The sequence below is a fragment of the Staurois parvus genome, unplaced genomic scaffold, assembly GCF_062004578.1.
Source record: "Staurois parvus isolate SC_StPar_1 unplaced genomic scaffold, SC_StPar_1.0 ptg000694l, whole genome shotgun sequence".
NCBI lineage: Eukaryota > Metazoa > Chordata > Amphibia > Anura > Ranidae > Staurois > Staurois parvus.
This window is the reverse complement of record NW_028318490.1, coordinates 1,531,844-1,549,718: the sequence shown is the minus strand read 5'-3', so window position 1 is coordinate 1,549,718 and position 17,875 is coordinate 1,531,844. Positions and strand designations below refer to the sequence as shown.

Sequence of the window (17,875 nt, the reverse complement as noted above, 5' to 3'; positions counted from 1 at the left end):
AACAAATCGAGGCAAAAAAGTTTAAAACTGACGATACAGTATTAAACTTCTCAGTGCAATAACCCCTTCTACAGAGACAGACGAATAGGAACATAAAGGCAACGATAGAGATACCAAAGTGTAGATGTTTACCATTGTTCTGCTGCAAGGAGCATACGGTCTCTTGCAGATAGGAGCAAAAGCCCGTAATAAGCTGCCTCACGCTGAAGAAAACAGGGAGGGAATGGAGAGAAGTGCGTGTGCACAACCCTCCAGCTGATGACTGAGCAATAACTTCTCAGCATAATAACTACTTCTGTGGAGACAGACAAATAGGAACATAAAAGGCAACAATAAGCTCTCATTGTTTCACTCCAAAAGGGCCATACTGGCAGGAGCCAAGAGAAACTGGATACACCAATGGCAGTGCCACAGCTCTATGCTTTGAAAGGATTCTGTGGATAACACAGCTCCCAAAAAACTGTACAGCACCACTGGCAGTGCCCAACGCCCATTCCTGGGTAGCCCCACAATCCTGGTACAATGGGGTCTAAACACGGCCTCTGAAGTAGTGCTGAGGATTTGCCAATCTGGATTGCTGCATAGAAAGCAGAGCAAGTGAAAACTTTAACTGAAATAAAGAAAAAAAAAATATTGAGAAAGGACAAAAAGGCAAGTAGAAAACATAAAAGGGGGACATTTTTCTCAGAAGAGAAGAGATCCATCCTCCTAGGACACTAGCAAAAACAGAGCCATGCTCATAATGGGAGGGATTATACCTGGCTGGCCAACTGCTTTTTTGTTTCCCAGTGTTCAACTCTTCCTGAAGGAGGCAGTATAATCCACACATCAGAATAACTACTCAATTCCATTAATGAATGTTAAAGAAATTGCATTTTTGTTTGTAGGTTTAATTATGTTTTAGACCGATTCTGATTGGCATATAACTGCTTTGACCAATTAGAATTGCTCTGAACTGTCCCAACACTCCTAAGGAAAGAAGAGGAAGACCACAGCTTTCAAATCCCTGCACCGCGTTTGTAGGCAGTGAAAGCTAATCATTCTTGGAGGTAAGTGCAGCAAGGAATGGGGGTGTCATGATGTTAGTTTACATTTTATTATTGTGAAAAGGGGAACTTAAACTTAAAAAATACTCCAACAGGAGTCACTCTGACTGGTTCAAGCTTGCAGACCAGAACATCAGCTGGCAGTGGTCCCCAGTGAGGTGTACAAAGTACTGGGATTAAAGCTTTAGTTCAGTACTCCAGGAAATTTATATAACACGTGTTCCTTAAGTGCTAAAAAAAGGTCACAATATTATATATATTTATTTTTTAAACATGAAATATACACAAAACTGGGTACAGGTAAAATAATTAGTAATACTACATCTGCTAAATGCAATCTCACCTCTTTCTTGGGGTCATTCGCATCTACCTCTGTGTCACTTATCTTCTGTGGTTCATCTCCATCTTCAAGACTACAAGCAGTAAGAGAGCTCAACTCATTAAAATAATCACATGCCTTGACAACCCGAAACTACGCAGATTAACCTAAATATACTGCTAGATTGGCCCGTGGGCCAGATGTGGCCATTTGCTTGCCTTTATCCAGCCCTTGGGGCACTCCTTTAATACCAGGCACTATCCCTCCCACTGACACCAACAATAGGGCACTATTCCTCCCACTGAAACCAATGATTGGGTCACTATTCCTCCCACTGACACCAACGATGGGGTCACTATTCTCCCACTGACACCAACGATGGAGCACTATCCCTTCCACTGACACCAATTATGGGGTACTTTCCCTTCCACTAACAGCAATTATGGGGTACTATCCCTTCCACTGACAACCATTATGTGGTACTATCCCTTCCACTGACACCAATTATGGGTCACTATTACTCCCACTGACACCAACGATGGGGCATTATTCCTCCCACTGACACCAACGATGGGGCACTATCCCTTCCACTGACACCAATTATGGGATACTAGTCTTCCCACTGACATCAATTATGTACATTTTTTACCCCCATTTAGTAAACCAAGTTCATGACATTTTCTACTCCCACTGGCCACAGTTCAGCCCCCTAGAGGTTGAAGGGCAGTAAACAAGCCCTTTGTTTCAAAGGTTTGGAGACACCTGTGCTATTTGATCTTCTACTTTATTATATCAGGCCATTTCCCCACTATTTCCCTTTCATTTTCTAATGACAGTTCTCCACAACCTCCTACATGATTACTTATTTTCTGCTCCCCACAAACTTATTCTCACCCATTTTCCTTTTTGGCTTGCAGTCGACGAGCTTGTCTGTCCATCACACTTGTTTTGCTTCTTGTCTTCTTCCAAAAATAATAATGTTTCACCAGGCTAGTAATTGGTTTATCTGGAAGCTGGGGAGCAAATTGGTAGATGGTGACTTTGTTGTCATAAGTGCATCATTACTTTGCTATACATATATACAGATCCACAAATTAATGAGTTACAATTAAACTTAAAGAATATTTAAACCCTCACCATGTAAAACAGGTTTAAAAAAAAGAAATGAAAGGCAAAAACATGTATGCATATAGAATGCCTGATTATTAGATTATCTCCCAGCACAGCCAGAAAACTGACCACGTTGTGCTCTCATGTCTAGTGTTGCCAGTTTTGATAGGAAAGCAGACAGACTGGCAGGAACAAAAGGAAGCAATACAAAGAAGACAGGATACTTTTTCATACAAGTACATGGTACAGTAGGAAAATATCAGGAATATGAAATGTTGGGTTTACCTGCTGTGTCTATAACTAGTAAATAAAAATACAGCAATCTAGTAGCAGTTAGTCCCACTCAACCGGACTTGTTCTGTTGTGCTGAAGATATATTGCTGCTCATCTACCCAGCTTTGTTATTTGTAATGAATGCCAGAAAGATATTCTACACAGGTAACTCCGTGACCATGGAATATTTCAAGTAGATGTTAGTTGCTCAGAAACTTATGTAAACATTTGTGGAACCACCAAGTTCTATTTCCATAATACAGACAACATGGTGCCACCAGTCAAGATAAAATGAAGTACAAGCTTTTTGTGAACATAAGCTCAAAGCTTTTCATGGGACACAACAAAATTACCCCTTTTGAACTGTGTGTTACATGTGCAGGAGGAAAGCAGCTTGGACACTGAAGTCTATAGGACAGCTACCCACACGGACCAGCATCTGCTTTTTGACTCCCATCACCCAATGTACCACAAAGTGGGGGTTAACACTTTAGACTCTTTGTTGCTACTATCTCAGCCTGGTGTTGTACAGACAAAGAACAGCAGTATCTCAGAAATGCTTAGAATGTTTGTGGCTACCCAGACCAGGCTTTCATTGAAACATCCGAGATGGAGGTGGGCATTTTGATTATGTGACTGCTGTCATTGGCAGTCACATGATCTGAAAAAATCCCAATCACAAGTATACATCAGAAGCTCTCCAGTACCCACCAGTAACTGCTGGGAGCGTGTGCTCTCAGCACAGAAATGTTTACAATTGGGACACATATATATACGGCCTCTCAGGAACCCACCGAGAGGCCGCATATATGCATATGACCTGCGAGAACAGGTTTATCTAGCAACACTGTTGAATCTTTTGGACTTTGTAACAAGTTACTTCATTTGTGTTTGTGAATGTTGGGTCTTTTGGATTTACAAACAGTCCAATGTAGTGAGGGTAAACAGTCTTTCCACAACTTAGTCACTAGACCAGTCATTTCAAACAACAATCTTTCTATTGTACAGTATGTGCATTCAACATATTTTAGGTGTTATTTACCTCTTGTGTGTAAACACAAATAACCCAAGGCAAGGCTGTCAGCAGCCCTAGAGCTGTCACTCAGGTGACATGATAGTATTACCCTTCACTCTTCCCCCCGCTGCTACATAAAAAGGTGAAGGATAGGGAGAGAGTAGTTAAGCCAGCTCAGAAAGTAATCGAACACTCCCGAAAGGAGATGGCTATGATATGTAAGGAGGGATGGGGCTGTGCTGGGGAATTACCATATTTTTCACTCCACAAGATGCACTTTTTTCCCCCCCAAAAAATGGGAGAAAATGTCTGTGCGTCTTACGAAGCGGCCAGCCCAGTATTCCTGCCGCCATGTTAGAATACTGGGCCAGCCGCTCGGCTCTACTGTGCAGAAGAACCTGCTCTTCGGTCCAGCGGTGTCCTGCTTTCACCAGCCATCTTCTCTCCCCGACGCTGGCATCTTCAGTGTGCCCACCTGGCTGTGACAGCTTGCGGCTTCACAGCCGGGTTACCACTGCGCATGCGCGAGAAACGCTGTGCTTTGTGAATGGCCACCTGTAGTCTTCTGAGACCTGTCATGTGTCCCACTAGACTATGGGGAGGTCAAATTCGGGTACCCGCCCCCCACAGGTCTGCAGTCTCTGGTCATCTCCTGTACCATGTCCGCAGCCTCTGGTCATCTCTTGTACCATGTCCGCAGCCTCTGGTCATCTCTTGTACCATGTCTGCAGCTTCTGGTCATCTCCTGTACTATGTCTGCAGTCCATTGGTTCAGAATATTTTTTTTTCTTGTTTTTCTCCTCTAAAATTTAGGTGCGTCTTATGGTCAGGTGCGTCTTTTGGAATGAAAAATACGGTATCTTTGATGAAGTCTCTGAACAAGTCAAAATTGCCAAAATGTTCTTCAGCATATTGCTGTGTGGTTTTAAATGCTGGGGTTTTAACTATTCTTTCTCATCCCATCACATGTTCCAGTATGACCACTATCCATCTCTTTGTTTGCAATTCTCAGGACGCTGGGTGGTATTATGCCACAGCTTATCATGTGTGTTGGTGAAACTGCTGTGTGTCTGCTCACCGCTGGATTGCTTTGCTCTAGGGTGACAAAGGCTCTGCGCAGGAGCTGCTGTCAGTCATTTTCTATGAACCTTCCCAAGGCTATGATGTGCTGCAGACAGTGAATAAAAGAAGAACATGCTGTTCATAGCCACGGTTTTTCTGAGAGCACTAACGAGAGAGTGGGACGATGCTCATCAGGAAGAGTGATTGTATGTGTGTAGTCTCTATACAGGAAGTACAGAAAACTGGCAGGATTAACTAATATTTTAGCCTTTTATTGCATGCTTTTAATTTTTTTTTTTACTTGGGTTCATAGACATAATAGATAATTGCACAATATGCTAACTTTCATACCTACTTGGTGTTCAGCTTTGTCAGAGGGTGCAAACAATCTGAGGCTAAATATGCAGTAATGTGGGGTATAGGCACTACTTAGCTTTGGTGTTCCCTCTGGTGCCATTCAATATAAATTTACAAGTGGTACTGCAATAAACAAATGCTTCACCAAATATCCAGCTGTATGAAGCCTTTTAAGCCCAAGACAAACTTCAATGGTGCCCACCAAAAACTCCCTTTCAGCACTCAAGTTTGATACTTGTAGAAGGGCTCACAAAACACTTGACGGTCTTATTATAGGAGGACAAAAGTGATACATTTGCACCAAATAAGTGAAAAACTTACATTAGTATCAGCTGTGGAGAAATATGTATGCAAAAGACATTGTTACCATTTGCTGTATGCGCTGGAAACATTTTCCGTGGAAACTGAATGCCTGTTCAAAAAGGACTTTGTCTTCGATGCTCCATTCATCAGGGAATGGAGTAAAATTTGCCAGATCAGCTAGGGAGCGTTCCACATCATGTTTGTGCCACAAGAGCATACCTAGGGCCTGTCAATGACCAGAAGAAACAATATAAACTCTGGCAAGTAAAAGGAAAGGAGCAAATCCAAAAGAGTTTTTTTGCAAAATAACATAGGAGTGGATTGGAAAAATCTATTAAAGTTATGCTACAAAGTTTACTGTGAACTACCGTACACATTTTCAAAACTTGGCATTTTACCAGTAAATACTGATATTAAATAAACCTGGTTACATTTATGTATTAGGTGTGAAAAGTATAGAAGCCCAAAGCAATGTATTAAAAAAAACAAATTGGGGATAAATAACAAACCAAAAAAAAAAAAACCACCAAAAAACACCACAACATTTATACTCACCCAGGTGGATGCAGCATCGATCTAATGCTGCATCTACACTGAAAATTGAGCAATCAATGACCGCTGATTGCTCAGTTCTCAGTCTTCAGTGAGCTCACTGGTTGTAGAGGGGCAGCAGCAGCTGACTCAGAAGCTTAGGTAGCTGCTGGTTCAGACATCTGGGTGGATCCTGACATTAAAGTCAGGATTGTTGTAAAGGTCAGTGTTGCACTGCTCAAAATAACCAAACTATGATGGTGACCATTTTGAGCAGCGCATCATTAACATTTACAACAATTTTTTTTATGTGGGAACATATAACAGTTTGCTGGCAGCTCGTGAGAGAAAAAAAACAAAACAAAAAAAAAAAACACACAGAACAGCTATTTATAGGCAGTGCAGGAGTATTTTTCTATTTCAAGTTTTTTATTAAAATCAGGATCCCTCCATAGTCTGGACCAGCTGAGTGAAGTCAGCCAAGGGGCTTTAGGCCCCTTTCATACAGGGCGTACTCCATCTACCAAATCTTCCCGCTCAGAGGAGGATCTGTCTGCTGATCCCCTCTGAACAGGTGGATGACAGGTCCGTGTCCGTTGTGCAGAGTGTTCACAGACGACTGTTCTCTATGGGGCAGTCGGATGTAAACTGACCACCTGTCATCCGATCCCCTGGCCTAGATGGATGGTGAACGTATCCCCATCCGTCTGTTTTTGGCAGACTGGATTAGATGCAGGCGGGTGTACATCCGCCTCCCCATAGAGAACAATGGGTGGTCCGACTGGGTCCAACTGAAAATCAGACAGGCGGACCTGATCAATCTGATTGTGTGAAAAGGGCCTTAGCATGCTGTTTGCTGAATATGGGTTACAGGAGTGCAGAATGAAGCGACTCCTGTGATCTTCAGGAGAAGTAGGGCCAAAAGAGCTTTGGCCCTACTTCTCCTTTAATGAACCTCCTAAAATTAACTGAAGGGTTTACTTATTTTGAACCGACTACTAAAAAGGCTAAATGTGTCATATGAATTACAAAGCCAGTACAGTGCTGGTATAGGCCACAACTACAGGACAGGAATAAACAGACACTACCAGGAAGGTCATAATGCGTAAGGCTGCATTCACACCTGAGTGTAAACATTTACAGGGGATTTGGGAACTTTTTTCCACATTTTTTTTAAGTGTATCCAGGCATATTTTGTTTTACAAAATAAAGGATGACGAATGAATAACCAAACCAACACTATGCACCACATCCCTAAAACAATAGAATCTGGAAATGTGGAATAATGGGATTTTAAAAAGGTGCCGAAAAACAAATATATTTGTTAAAAAAATATTTAAACTTTTTATTACAAATCAATATTAAAATTGTAATCAAATACAGTGGTATTTGAAAATCAAAACAGACTTGGCTGTTTGCTGTGGCTTTGAAGAATGTAGCTTCCCTACATGTTTCGCCCAACGTGGGCTAAAGGTTCCCAAACATCTGTGCTGCCACAGAACCTGTAGCTGTGATTTGGAATATATATTTGCTTGGATCTTTAGGACTGACGGCTACTACTGACATCTAGTGGCAAAATGTGATATTGACAACCAAATCTTATCTACTTTGGTCATTGTGGATATTTGACCCCTCTTATATTCTCTGCAATTGCACGGACGCTTGGACCAAAATAATGTTTAATTATCTACATTGGTATACCTCAATAGCCTTGGGAGGATGATTTTGACATCTGTACTGAGGTTAAGTCATCTCTATACCTGAGGAAGCCCACGTTGGGCGAAACATGTAGAGAAGCTACATTCTTCAAAGCCGCAGCAAATAGCCAAGTCTGTTATTATTTTCAAATACCACTGTATTTAACCACTTAAGGACCACCCTATAGCAGATATACTGCTACAGGGCAGCACCTGTGTGCCGAATCATGTATATAATACACACGATTTTGCAATTCTGGGTAGGGGGCACGCGCAAGCAGAATGCGCACCCTACCTGCGCCACAATTTGCGACTGCGGGTGTCAATCACCGGGTCCCGGCCGGTAATTACCGAGCATCTGAGACGGGAGGAATATTGTTTTGTTTACAAACAAACAATCTTCCTCCCTGTCAGCTCGAATACACTACTCGGGATGGCTGTGCACAGTACAGCCATCCCGATCAGTGAAGAACACACCCCCCGCCCCCTAGTAAAACATTCCTAGCACACAGTTAACCCTTTGATCGCCCCTCACATTAACCCCTTCCTGCCCAGTGCCATTAGTACAGTGTCCGTGCTTTTTTTAACACTGATCACTGTAAAGTTGTCACTGGGTAATCAGTGACACCAAGTTAGTTCCCCCCCAGTGTCAGAATGTCCGCCACAGTCCCGCTAAAAGTCACTGATCGCCACTATTACTAGTAGGAAAAAAAAAATTCCATTATCTATACCGCCATTTGTAAATGCTATAACTTTCACATAAACCAATTAATTTACACGTATTGGGATTTTTTTTTTCAGCAAAGACATGTTGCAGAATACATTTTGACCTAAATTTATGACAAAATTTTATTTAAGTTTTTTTTACTGGATGTTTTATAGCAAAAAGTCCAAAATAGGTTTTGTTTCTCAAAATTGTCAGTTTTTTTGCTTATAGCGCAAAAAATAAAAAATGCACGGGCGATCAAATACCACCAAAAGAAAGCTCCATTCTTGGGAAAAAAAGATGTAAATTTCATTTGGGTGCAGCAATGCATGACAGCGCAATTGTCAGTTAAAGTAACAGCGCCGTAGCGCAAAAAATGGCCTGGTCAGGAAGGGGGGCAAATCCTCAGGAAGGCAAGTGGTTAATTACAATTTTAACCTCCCTAGCGGTCTGATTATATCAGTATTTCTGTGCTCAAAACGGTACATTTTTTTGCATGGAAATATGTAGTTTTTTTTATTGTAGACCTGTAATTTTTAGGAATAACTCACTGAAATCTGTCCGAGCAAGAGTCTAGTAAACATCCCGGGTATGTTAAAATTTGAAACACGAAATCATAAATTATAATTGAATAAATAAGCATAAAAAATAATAATATAATTATAATACATTTATTTCAATAATGTAATCAAACCAAAAACACTGAAATTTGAAATATAGCGCCAAGTTTGTACATTACTGAGCAAAGTTGCAAAATCGTTTTCAGTGTCTGATGACGAATTTCCCCATGAATCATTATCACTCAATTCTGCAAGTGGTTCTGATTTACCGTCGCTGTTCTCTAGCTGATCTAAAACTACTTTTGACCAAAAGGGATGCTTTTTGGACGCCATGGACTTTTCTCAGTTTCCAGGCAGATAGAACAGGAAAAATGCAGGCAGGGCACAGGACAAAGCACACGGGACAAAATGTATGTGAAATGCTTTGATACAGTAATGTTTTACTATGTGATTTTAGTGTATTTAGTGAATGTCACTTTTTGACATTTTTAAATTTCCCGCCAGTTCCGTCCCCGTACGTCCCGACGTCGCAGGGAACGGAACCCGGAAGACAGATGCCGGCATCCGCTGGAGGAGATGGCTGGGGACGCTGCAGGGGGGACATCGTGGGAGCGAAGAACAAGGTAAGTGCAGAAGGGATTCCGGAACAACGCTGCAGGGTAATCCCGAGTGTAACTCGGGGTTACCGCATGTGCTGCTGAAACTTTACCCTGAGCTACACTCAGGAATACCGCCAGGGGAGTTAATATTGATTTGCAATTAAAAAATTTATTTTTTTTAACAAATATTATATTCGTTTGGTTTTCTGCACCTTTAAAATACCATTATTCCACATTTCCAGATTATATTTTGCTTTAGTCAATGGAAATCTAGTAAGAGAGATGTATGTTTAGGTTTGAAAAACTAATTTTCAGGTGTTTTTCAGGCGCTCCCATTGGAGTCTATGGGGCCAAAAACTATCCACTCTGCTTCAGAAGCAAATCATGTACCTTTTTTAGCTTTAGGCATTGAGCTCCAGATGCCTGAGTACTCACATGTGAACAGGCACAGTTTAAAAGCATACGACTGTGGTTAGTGAGCATTTTGGAGCGTTGAACTTCAAGCTACAAAGCGCTTCGGTATGAATTGGGGCTACAAAAGGGACTCTTCAGCAATTCATAGCTTACCTGTTCTTCGTTGTACCCATGTTTTTCCTTTGCCATTGAGATATACTCATCCACTGTAACACAGAAGAAGAAAAATGCTTTAGTTAGGAAAGCTTCATAAAAAATTAAGTGTGTACACAGAACACAGCCTAATGCTGCTGTTGTAGGAGTAGCCTTTTATCTATTATATTTTAAGGATTGTTAATACAACAAGTTAGCAAGTCCTATATCAGTGGTGGTTAACTTTCTGGATGTAGGAGGCCTAAGGGCTTCAGTTAATAGTTAGTAAATGTAATTACTACAGAAAGCGGTCAGACTGCTGACATGCAACAGGAGATAGCAAAAGACTAGAGGCATGCTATAAGAGATGATCAGAGATTGCAGACATACTGCAGTAGATAGAAACTATACATAAGCTATAGGAGTGGTTGGAGACTGGGGACCAACTCTAAGTAGACAGCCATTTTACAATGTGTCTACATTTGTTTTCCCTACAACCCCCTTAAAAATTACTCGATAGTTTTCTCAACAAATTCCATTGTATAAAAATCAGAGGGGGAAAAAATTTGAGAAAAATCGTCAGAAAAGAAATACTTGCTCCTCCCTCTAAACACTGTATTAATATACCTGCTGTGGCTGTGAGTGGCTAAGCTGCCAGAGCCCTCCTCTACAATGACAGGTCACTGGCGGTCGCAGCTATTTGCAACTCTCTGCACAGAAGCGAGTACCTGCAGTGATTGCTGCTGGACAAACAAAGTGTGGCGCTCTGAAACACGTAACCATGGCTATTTTACCCTCAGCCAACACCTGACATCTTTTCCGATCTAGCCCTGCACTCCACTGAGATCCCTGGCTTCCTAGTTTCTGGTTCGGAGCTTGCTTCCTGGTTTCTTCCACCCAGCCAGTGGTGGTGGGGCTGTTCCCTGGAATGGAGTGGAGAGGACTGCCATCCATCCACATGGGATTTGTACCGGAATGTGTTTATGACAGATGCCATATTTGGTTACCTTTGTGAGTTGTAGAATTTTTATATTGTCTTTTCACCATTAATGTCTTTCTAATGCTACACTTAGGTGGGCGCCCTTTGGGGTTTTTCTTTTTTTTTAACATTATTTTATCTGTCACCCTACTCCTTTTTGAAGCTTTGAAGCAAAAAATGTTGAGCGGGAGGCGTTTTTCAGTCTAACTTAACTGACACTGGGTTACATAGGTTATAACCATAGTTGTTTATTTGTACTTATTGGGTCTTGATCAATATTGTTATTTACAGCCATGCACGATATATTAACCGCTTCCTGACCAACCGCAATGTACTGCTGCATGGCGGCAGCTACAGGCAAAGCAATGTACCTGTACGTCGCTCTGGTTGTACTAACTCGCGACTGCGGAGTCCAGCGGACACAGCAGAATGAAGATCCCAGTGAACAGGACCCGGTGATCATATGATCATAATGTAAGCAACAGCTCTTGGCAAAGCGACGTAATCTTGCATCACTTCCTATTTTGGAGTGTGAACGCACCTGCTCCTCCCCCCACCCATCGGTCCAGGGAGAGAAGAAAGAACAAAAGCACTACATTATAAACACACGCACACACGGTAGATTAGCATATTTAACCCTTTACTCGCCCCTATTAACCCTTTGATCACCCAGTCACCGAACCAGTGCTATTAGTACAGTGTCAGTACATAGAATTTTTCACTGATCAATGCATTCCTACCACTAGTGACATCAGATAGCATCAGGGTCAATAAGCGCCCCAACCAGCCAGGGTCAGCTAGCGTTAGATTGCCCGCATACTATTGCACTCACGCTATAGGACACTGATCACCGCCATTACTAGTATAGTGTTTCTACGGATCAAGATATTGATCATGTACAGAACTATACTACTGCCTCCTTTGTACAGTGTCCCCAAAAACGCATAGTTAGCAGGATCAGCCACGTTCATTGCCAGCACTAGCATTTAGCGCCTCCACTGTTCTTCACGGAAGATTTGTATCAATTGATTGTGGGCCAAGGCAATTTATACGCACAACAATACATCGCCGACCACCCAAATTCAGCTCTTGCAAGACAATTCGCAAGGAAACCTATCACAGTTTCTGAATTTAAAACTCTTTTGGGCCTAACCCTCAACATGGGCATTACAAAAAGAATGAATTGCGGTCATATTGATCCACAGACCCGATTCATCATATGCCCATGTTCTCTCCTGTTGCATATATGCCCAACATGGACCAGCAAAGTACTGGTACGTTGCTGAACTTTGAGTGGTTATACCGGGATGATGCCTGCAGCTACAGGCATCATCCTGGTATCGTTTTTTTCAGCTGGCGGTCAGCTATTATGTAAAAGCAATCCTAGTGGCCAATTAGCTGCTGAACTGTTTTTATGAGCAGCAGAAAGGGACATCCCCCCCTGCTGCCTTCCACAGTTTTCTTGCACTCTCCTGTCCCACAGGAGAATCCGAGAATACAGCCGGCAGTTCCGCTGACTGACTATAGAGCAGGTCAGAGACCAGAATGGCTCCATCATCTCTATAGTCTAATAAATTGGAAGCTACAAGCATTTCATCACTTCAGATTCGCAGGATATAAACAGCGCCATTTGTTAATTGGGAAAGCATCTGATCACACCGATCTTGGTGAGATTAGATAATGTCTGATAGACCCCAGATTCCTCAAAAAAGAATCTATGACAATGCCCATTGAAGTTATAGGGGATAATTGCATTCCCTGTGATAGCATTAAAAGTGATCAAAAAAAAAAAAAAAAAAAAATGAAGGGACAGTGTAAAAATAATCACCCTTGCCCCCCTGTGCGCGCGCATACCTGCGTACGCAAGCGTTTACCCCGTGCCAGTACATAAACAGCGGTTCCACCATGCATGTGAGGTATCAACACGAAAGTCAGATCGAGGGCACTAAACCTCCTGTGTAAATATAAATTGGTGATCTGTAAAGGCTTTTAAGGCATCAACTATTGATAATAAAAATGTATGTAATTTGTTGCTATTGAATGGGCATGTGCAATTTTAAAGCATGTCATGTTTGGTATCTATTTACTCAGCGTAACATCATCTTTTATCAAACAACTGGGCAATATATTGTGTTCTTGTGCATTAAAATTCTAAAAAAAGTGTATTCTTCCCAAAAGATTTGCATTTAAAAAAATCACTGCGCAAATACTGTGTAAAGTAAAAAAAATTTCAACTCCCACCATTTTATTCTCTAGGGCCTCTGCTTTAAAAAAAATATACATAATGTTTGGGAGTTCAAAGTAATTTTCTAGCAAAAAAAAAGTTTTTTCATGTAAACAAAAAGTGTGAGAAAAGGCTTGGTCTTCAAGAGTAGGTGATGTGTGGCATAAGCTTCTAATGTTGGCCCTGAAATGCCAGGATAGTAGCAGAAACCCCTCCAAATGATCCCTTTTTGGAAAGTAGACACTCCAAGGTATTTGCTAAGAGGCATGGTGAGTGTTTTGCAGATCTGATTTGTTGTCACGTTTTTGGAAAACGAAGAAAGAAAAAAAAATTAAATTCTTCCTTTTCTTTTTCAAAACCCTGTGACAAAAATGATATCTGTAAACTATTTACCATGCCTCTTATCAAATTCCTTGGGGTGTCTACTTTCCAAAAAGGGGTAATTTGGGGTGTTTGTACTATCCTAGCATTTTAGAGCCTCCAAAACTGTGATAGGTAGTGGGGAAAGAATATAAGGAAATATGCCCTTTGAAAGCCTGGAGGTGGTCATTGGATTTTGGGGGCTTGTATGTAACTAGGTTGCCAAAAAGTCTCTTACATTTGGTACCCCCATACTCGGGAGAAGTAGGAGAATGTGTTTTGGGATGTTATTCCACATATACCCATGGCATGCATGAGCAATACATCATTAAAGTGACAACTTTGTGTAAAAAAAAAAATAAAAATTTGTGGCAAAAAATAAAATGTTCCATGGACTCAACATGCCTCTCTGTGAAATCCTTGGGGTGTCTACTTTCCAAAAATTTTGGCGGGGGGGGGGGGGTTGTACTGCCCTGGCATTTTAGCACCTTAAAAAATGTGATAAGCAGTCAGAAAGTAAAAGCTACGTAAATTCCAATATATATATACCAGTTTGTAGACGCAATAACTTTCACAATTACTATACATGTATTGAGATTCTTTTTACCAAAAATTTAGCAGAATACATTTTTACCTAAATTTATGACTGAGTTTATTGGATATTTTTTATAAAGAAAAGTGAAAAATAAAATTTTTTAAAAAAATCTGTTTATAGCACAAAAAATATAAACCGCAGAGGTGTTCAAATACCACCAAAAGAAAGCTCTATTTGTGGGGGGGGGGGGAAGACAGTTGTACAGAATTGTACAACTACGCAATTACCAGTTGAAATAGCGCAGTGCCGAAGAGCAAAAAATGGCCTGATCAGGAAGGGGAAGGGGAGGCGGGGGGGGGGGGGGGTAAATCCTCTGGAGGTCAAGTGGTTAAATAGAATTTGACAATTTATATAAAAATAAAGACCTTGATTCTATTTGTTTCTGTGTGCGATTCATTTGCTGAGGGGCCACACCCTAAAAATCCTGCCTCTATGCTATTTTTGATTCTAAGAATGAAATGCACGGTTACCTAATAATACATAGAAATAATATCATGGGACTCCTTGGTTCTCATATAGTAAAGTGTGGAAAAGGTGAAGTGAAATGTAGGTGTGCTCGCTTTGGCACACCCCCTCAGTGAGCAGAGCACTGCCATCAGTAAAGGAAGATTCAAATAGCTTCATCTTTGCAGCTGCAAATCCCTCAAAATGTCACTAGAAGGAGAGAAGAAGATAGCTCCAGTCTGTATCTCTTCTATTATATGAAAGATAAAAAGGGAAATGACTACAACTAAAAAACCCTGGGGAAGAAAGAGCTTAGTCTTCTCACAACCCTAACTCAGTATGGGGTATGGAAGGTTTCAATGAAAAGCTTGTATTGACCTTCATTTTTCTAGATCCATAGGCTTGCCTGGTCTGGACTTGGATGCTGCATCACCTACTCAAGTAATTAACCACAAGTTCCCCTTTGGGTGAACTTTATGTGGTGTGAGCAAATAATTACCACCTCTAATCATAAAGCAGTAATACAAATGACTGCCTTAGAAGAAACGCTTTTTAAGATTTGTTCCACTCTGATCTGAAAAGGATATTTTTCCAAACAATTACCCAAAACGCCTCATCTTTTGTATACGTTGTATCCCAGAGTGTTAGAACAGGGTAGTGTCCAATTGTAGGTACTTGTTTTGATGTCTTACTTAATTTTCATCAAAAATTATTCACTTCACGGAGATCTGGAAACAAAAACGCTACCTATTCAGGATTTTTTTTAATAACTTCTTTGCAATATTTTCAAGCCCTGATGTTTTACGTTACTTGCAACCACTTGCAACTGACAACTCATGGGGGCCACGAGCAATAGGGGATCATGGGGCCCCCTACTGACCCCAGGCCCTCGGGCAGCGCCCGAGTTTCCAAGTGGTCAGTCCGCCTCTGCTTGCAACTCTCAGGTCTTTTCATGTATATCTTGGGATTCCTTTGTTTCCTGAATTTCAAGTAGGTGGGTTTTTTCTCCACATATATCTGAAGACCCCTTCTTTTTCTCAGTGGAATCAAGTTTTTTTTTTCTCCCACAGAGCTCTATAGAAATACAGTTTTCATGACTTGTTCGTTTCTCCTAAGAATAAGTCTTTTTATGCTAAATGTATTTGATTAAGGAAATGTACCCAATCTGTTAGTACACATCAAAGTGACTAGAATGAGGAAGCCATTTCTTTTCATAAAAGTCATAAAATCTGCCATTGTTAATTGTAGAATTCATCTATAGGGAAACATTTCATCTGAGGAATATGAACACGGTTTCTTCCACGGGACGTGCAATTTGTAACACTGTGGGGTTGATTTACTGAAATTTTAGGATGCAAAGTCTGTGCAGTTGTGCATGGTATCCAATCAGCTTCTAACTTCAGCTTGTTCAATTAATCTTTGACAAAAAGATTAATTGTGCTGCACCAGGTTTTGTACTCTACAAAAGTAAATCAACCCGTGCCATTATGTTTACTGCTTGCTGAACAGACAGACATCTTGCCAGTTTTAGCTTAAAATATACACAATGGACTCAGGGCTAGAAGCCAGAAAGAGTGGTAAACCATAGAAGACCCCACAACAAGGCAGAAGGAAAGTAACCCCCCCCCCCCCCTCAAAAAAAAAAAAAAAAAAGAAAAAAAAAAAAAGGGAATCATAGTAAAGGAAGAATTCCTATTACACCTGTCAAGAATTTAGACAGAAGATGGAATGATATACCAGTATCCCCTAAACCAATTAGCCACTGCTTTATTCTGAGTAAATCTATGGCCTATACCTTCTTTCCGATTCCCCAAAAGACATGTAGCAGAGCCAAGATTGATTTACGAATAGCAAATAGGATGTTCACTTTGCAAGGAAAGTTGCACTTTGCACAAGAATTTTCCCCAGAGCTTAGTGAATGTGGTGAACTATCACTCAGCAAAGAATACCCAATTACATGCAAGGAAAAAAAAACAAAAAAAAAAAATGCATTTTACTTGTACTTTACTAGATGACGGAAGTCAGCAAAGCTTCACCTCATTCACTAAGCTCTAGAGAAATTTGCATGCAAAAGTACAAATTCCCTTGTAACAAATACTCGGTTTGCCTTAAAAAAAAAAAAAAAAAAAAAAAAAAATCGAACCCAAGTACTCAAACAGAATTGTTTACTGCTAGAATGAAGATGCAAAGACAACTATATTGTACACATAATATTAATATCCTCATCTTGTTACAATGAATGGCAATTGCTGACATTCCTATTTGGCTGCGAAACAATTGTGTTAGACTCAGCGGCATCATGCTGCATGACATGGCCAGAGGCAGGACTGTAAAAGCACAGCATAATAATCATGCTCTGAGCTACCAAAGGCCCCTAATCATTTTGCAGTGATACTAGCACTATTGTAAAGTCACTTTAAAGGCATTCATGATGAATGGCTGAAAGGCATATTACTAGTGTGCAACTGTTACACTATGAAGTAAACATATATTTGTCCCATAGATAGATGCATGGAGGGAAAAAAAAAAAAAAAAAAACAGTATATTTGCTGTTTTTATTTTTTAAAGAACAGGCACAAACTTACATTTTGTATCTGGTATTGCATGGCTTGGTGACCAAACCAACATATTCTGCATTTCCTCATCATCATCAGGTGGTGGTGCCTTGCCTGTTAAGATTTAGAAGATAACCAATATTAACAGAGTAGACAAGCTTTGCATTCTGCAGCAAAAGTCAGTGCTTGGTACAGTTACAGATGCCTAGGGTCTTCCAATATATTTTAAGTACATTTACTAGATGAACCAATAACTCACATCAATCTGTCCCAAAGAACATCAGCATGAAACATGTAAATAGACATCTATCAAGCGATTTCGATTTTTTTGTAATATTGTAAAATATTTTAAATATTTTATTATATTTATATTATTTTTTTTAAATTGTATACATTGCATATAAATATTTTATATTTACCACCCTAGAAAGAAGGTAAAATAATTTAAAAAATGTAACTTCACTTCTGTTGAGGTGGAAAAAAAACCCTCTGGGTGATCTATGTACATTGCAGGGATTTTAACAAACTTTGTTGAAGATCCCTACCTTTTGCTATTCTGAAGGAATTGCAGTTTGTCTGTGTCAATGTGCACAG

General features: G+C 40.5%; 1 protein-coding gene across 1 annotated transcript in view; it reads right to left on the bottom strand.

Moving 5' to 3' along the window:
* The window catches only part of RCOR2 (REST corepressor 2), a 129,462-nt gene that overhangs the window by 13,008 nt on the left and 98,579 nt on the right, over positions 1 to 17,875 (bottom strand). The window contains exons 4-8 of the mRNA XM_089652787.1: positions 17,312 to 17,395; positions 10,146 to 10,198; positions 5,550 to 5,711; positions 2,260 to 2,378; positions 1,390 to 1,459 (exon numbers count right to left, since the gene is read on the bottom strand). Coding sequence (XP_089508913.1) covers positions 1,390 to 1,459; positions 2,260 to 2,378; positions 5,550 to 5,711; positions 10,146 to 10,198; positions 17,312 to 17,395 — 488 coding nt within the window. The remainder of the gene's footprint in view (positions 1 to 1,389; positions 1,460 to 2,259; positions 2,379 to 5,549; positions 5,712 to 10,145; positions 10,199 to 17,311; positions 17,396 to 17,875) is intronic.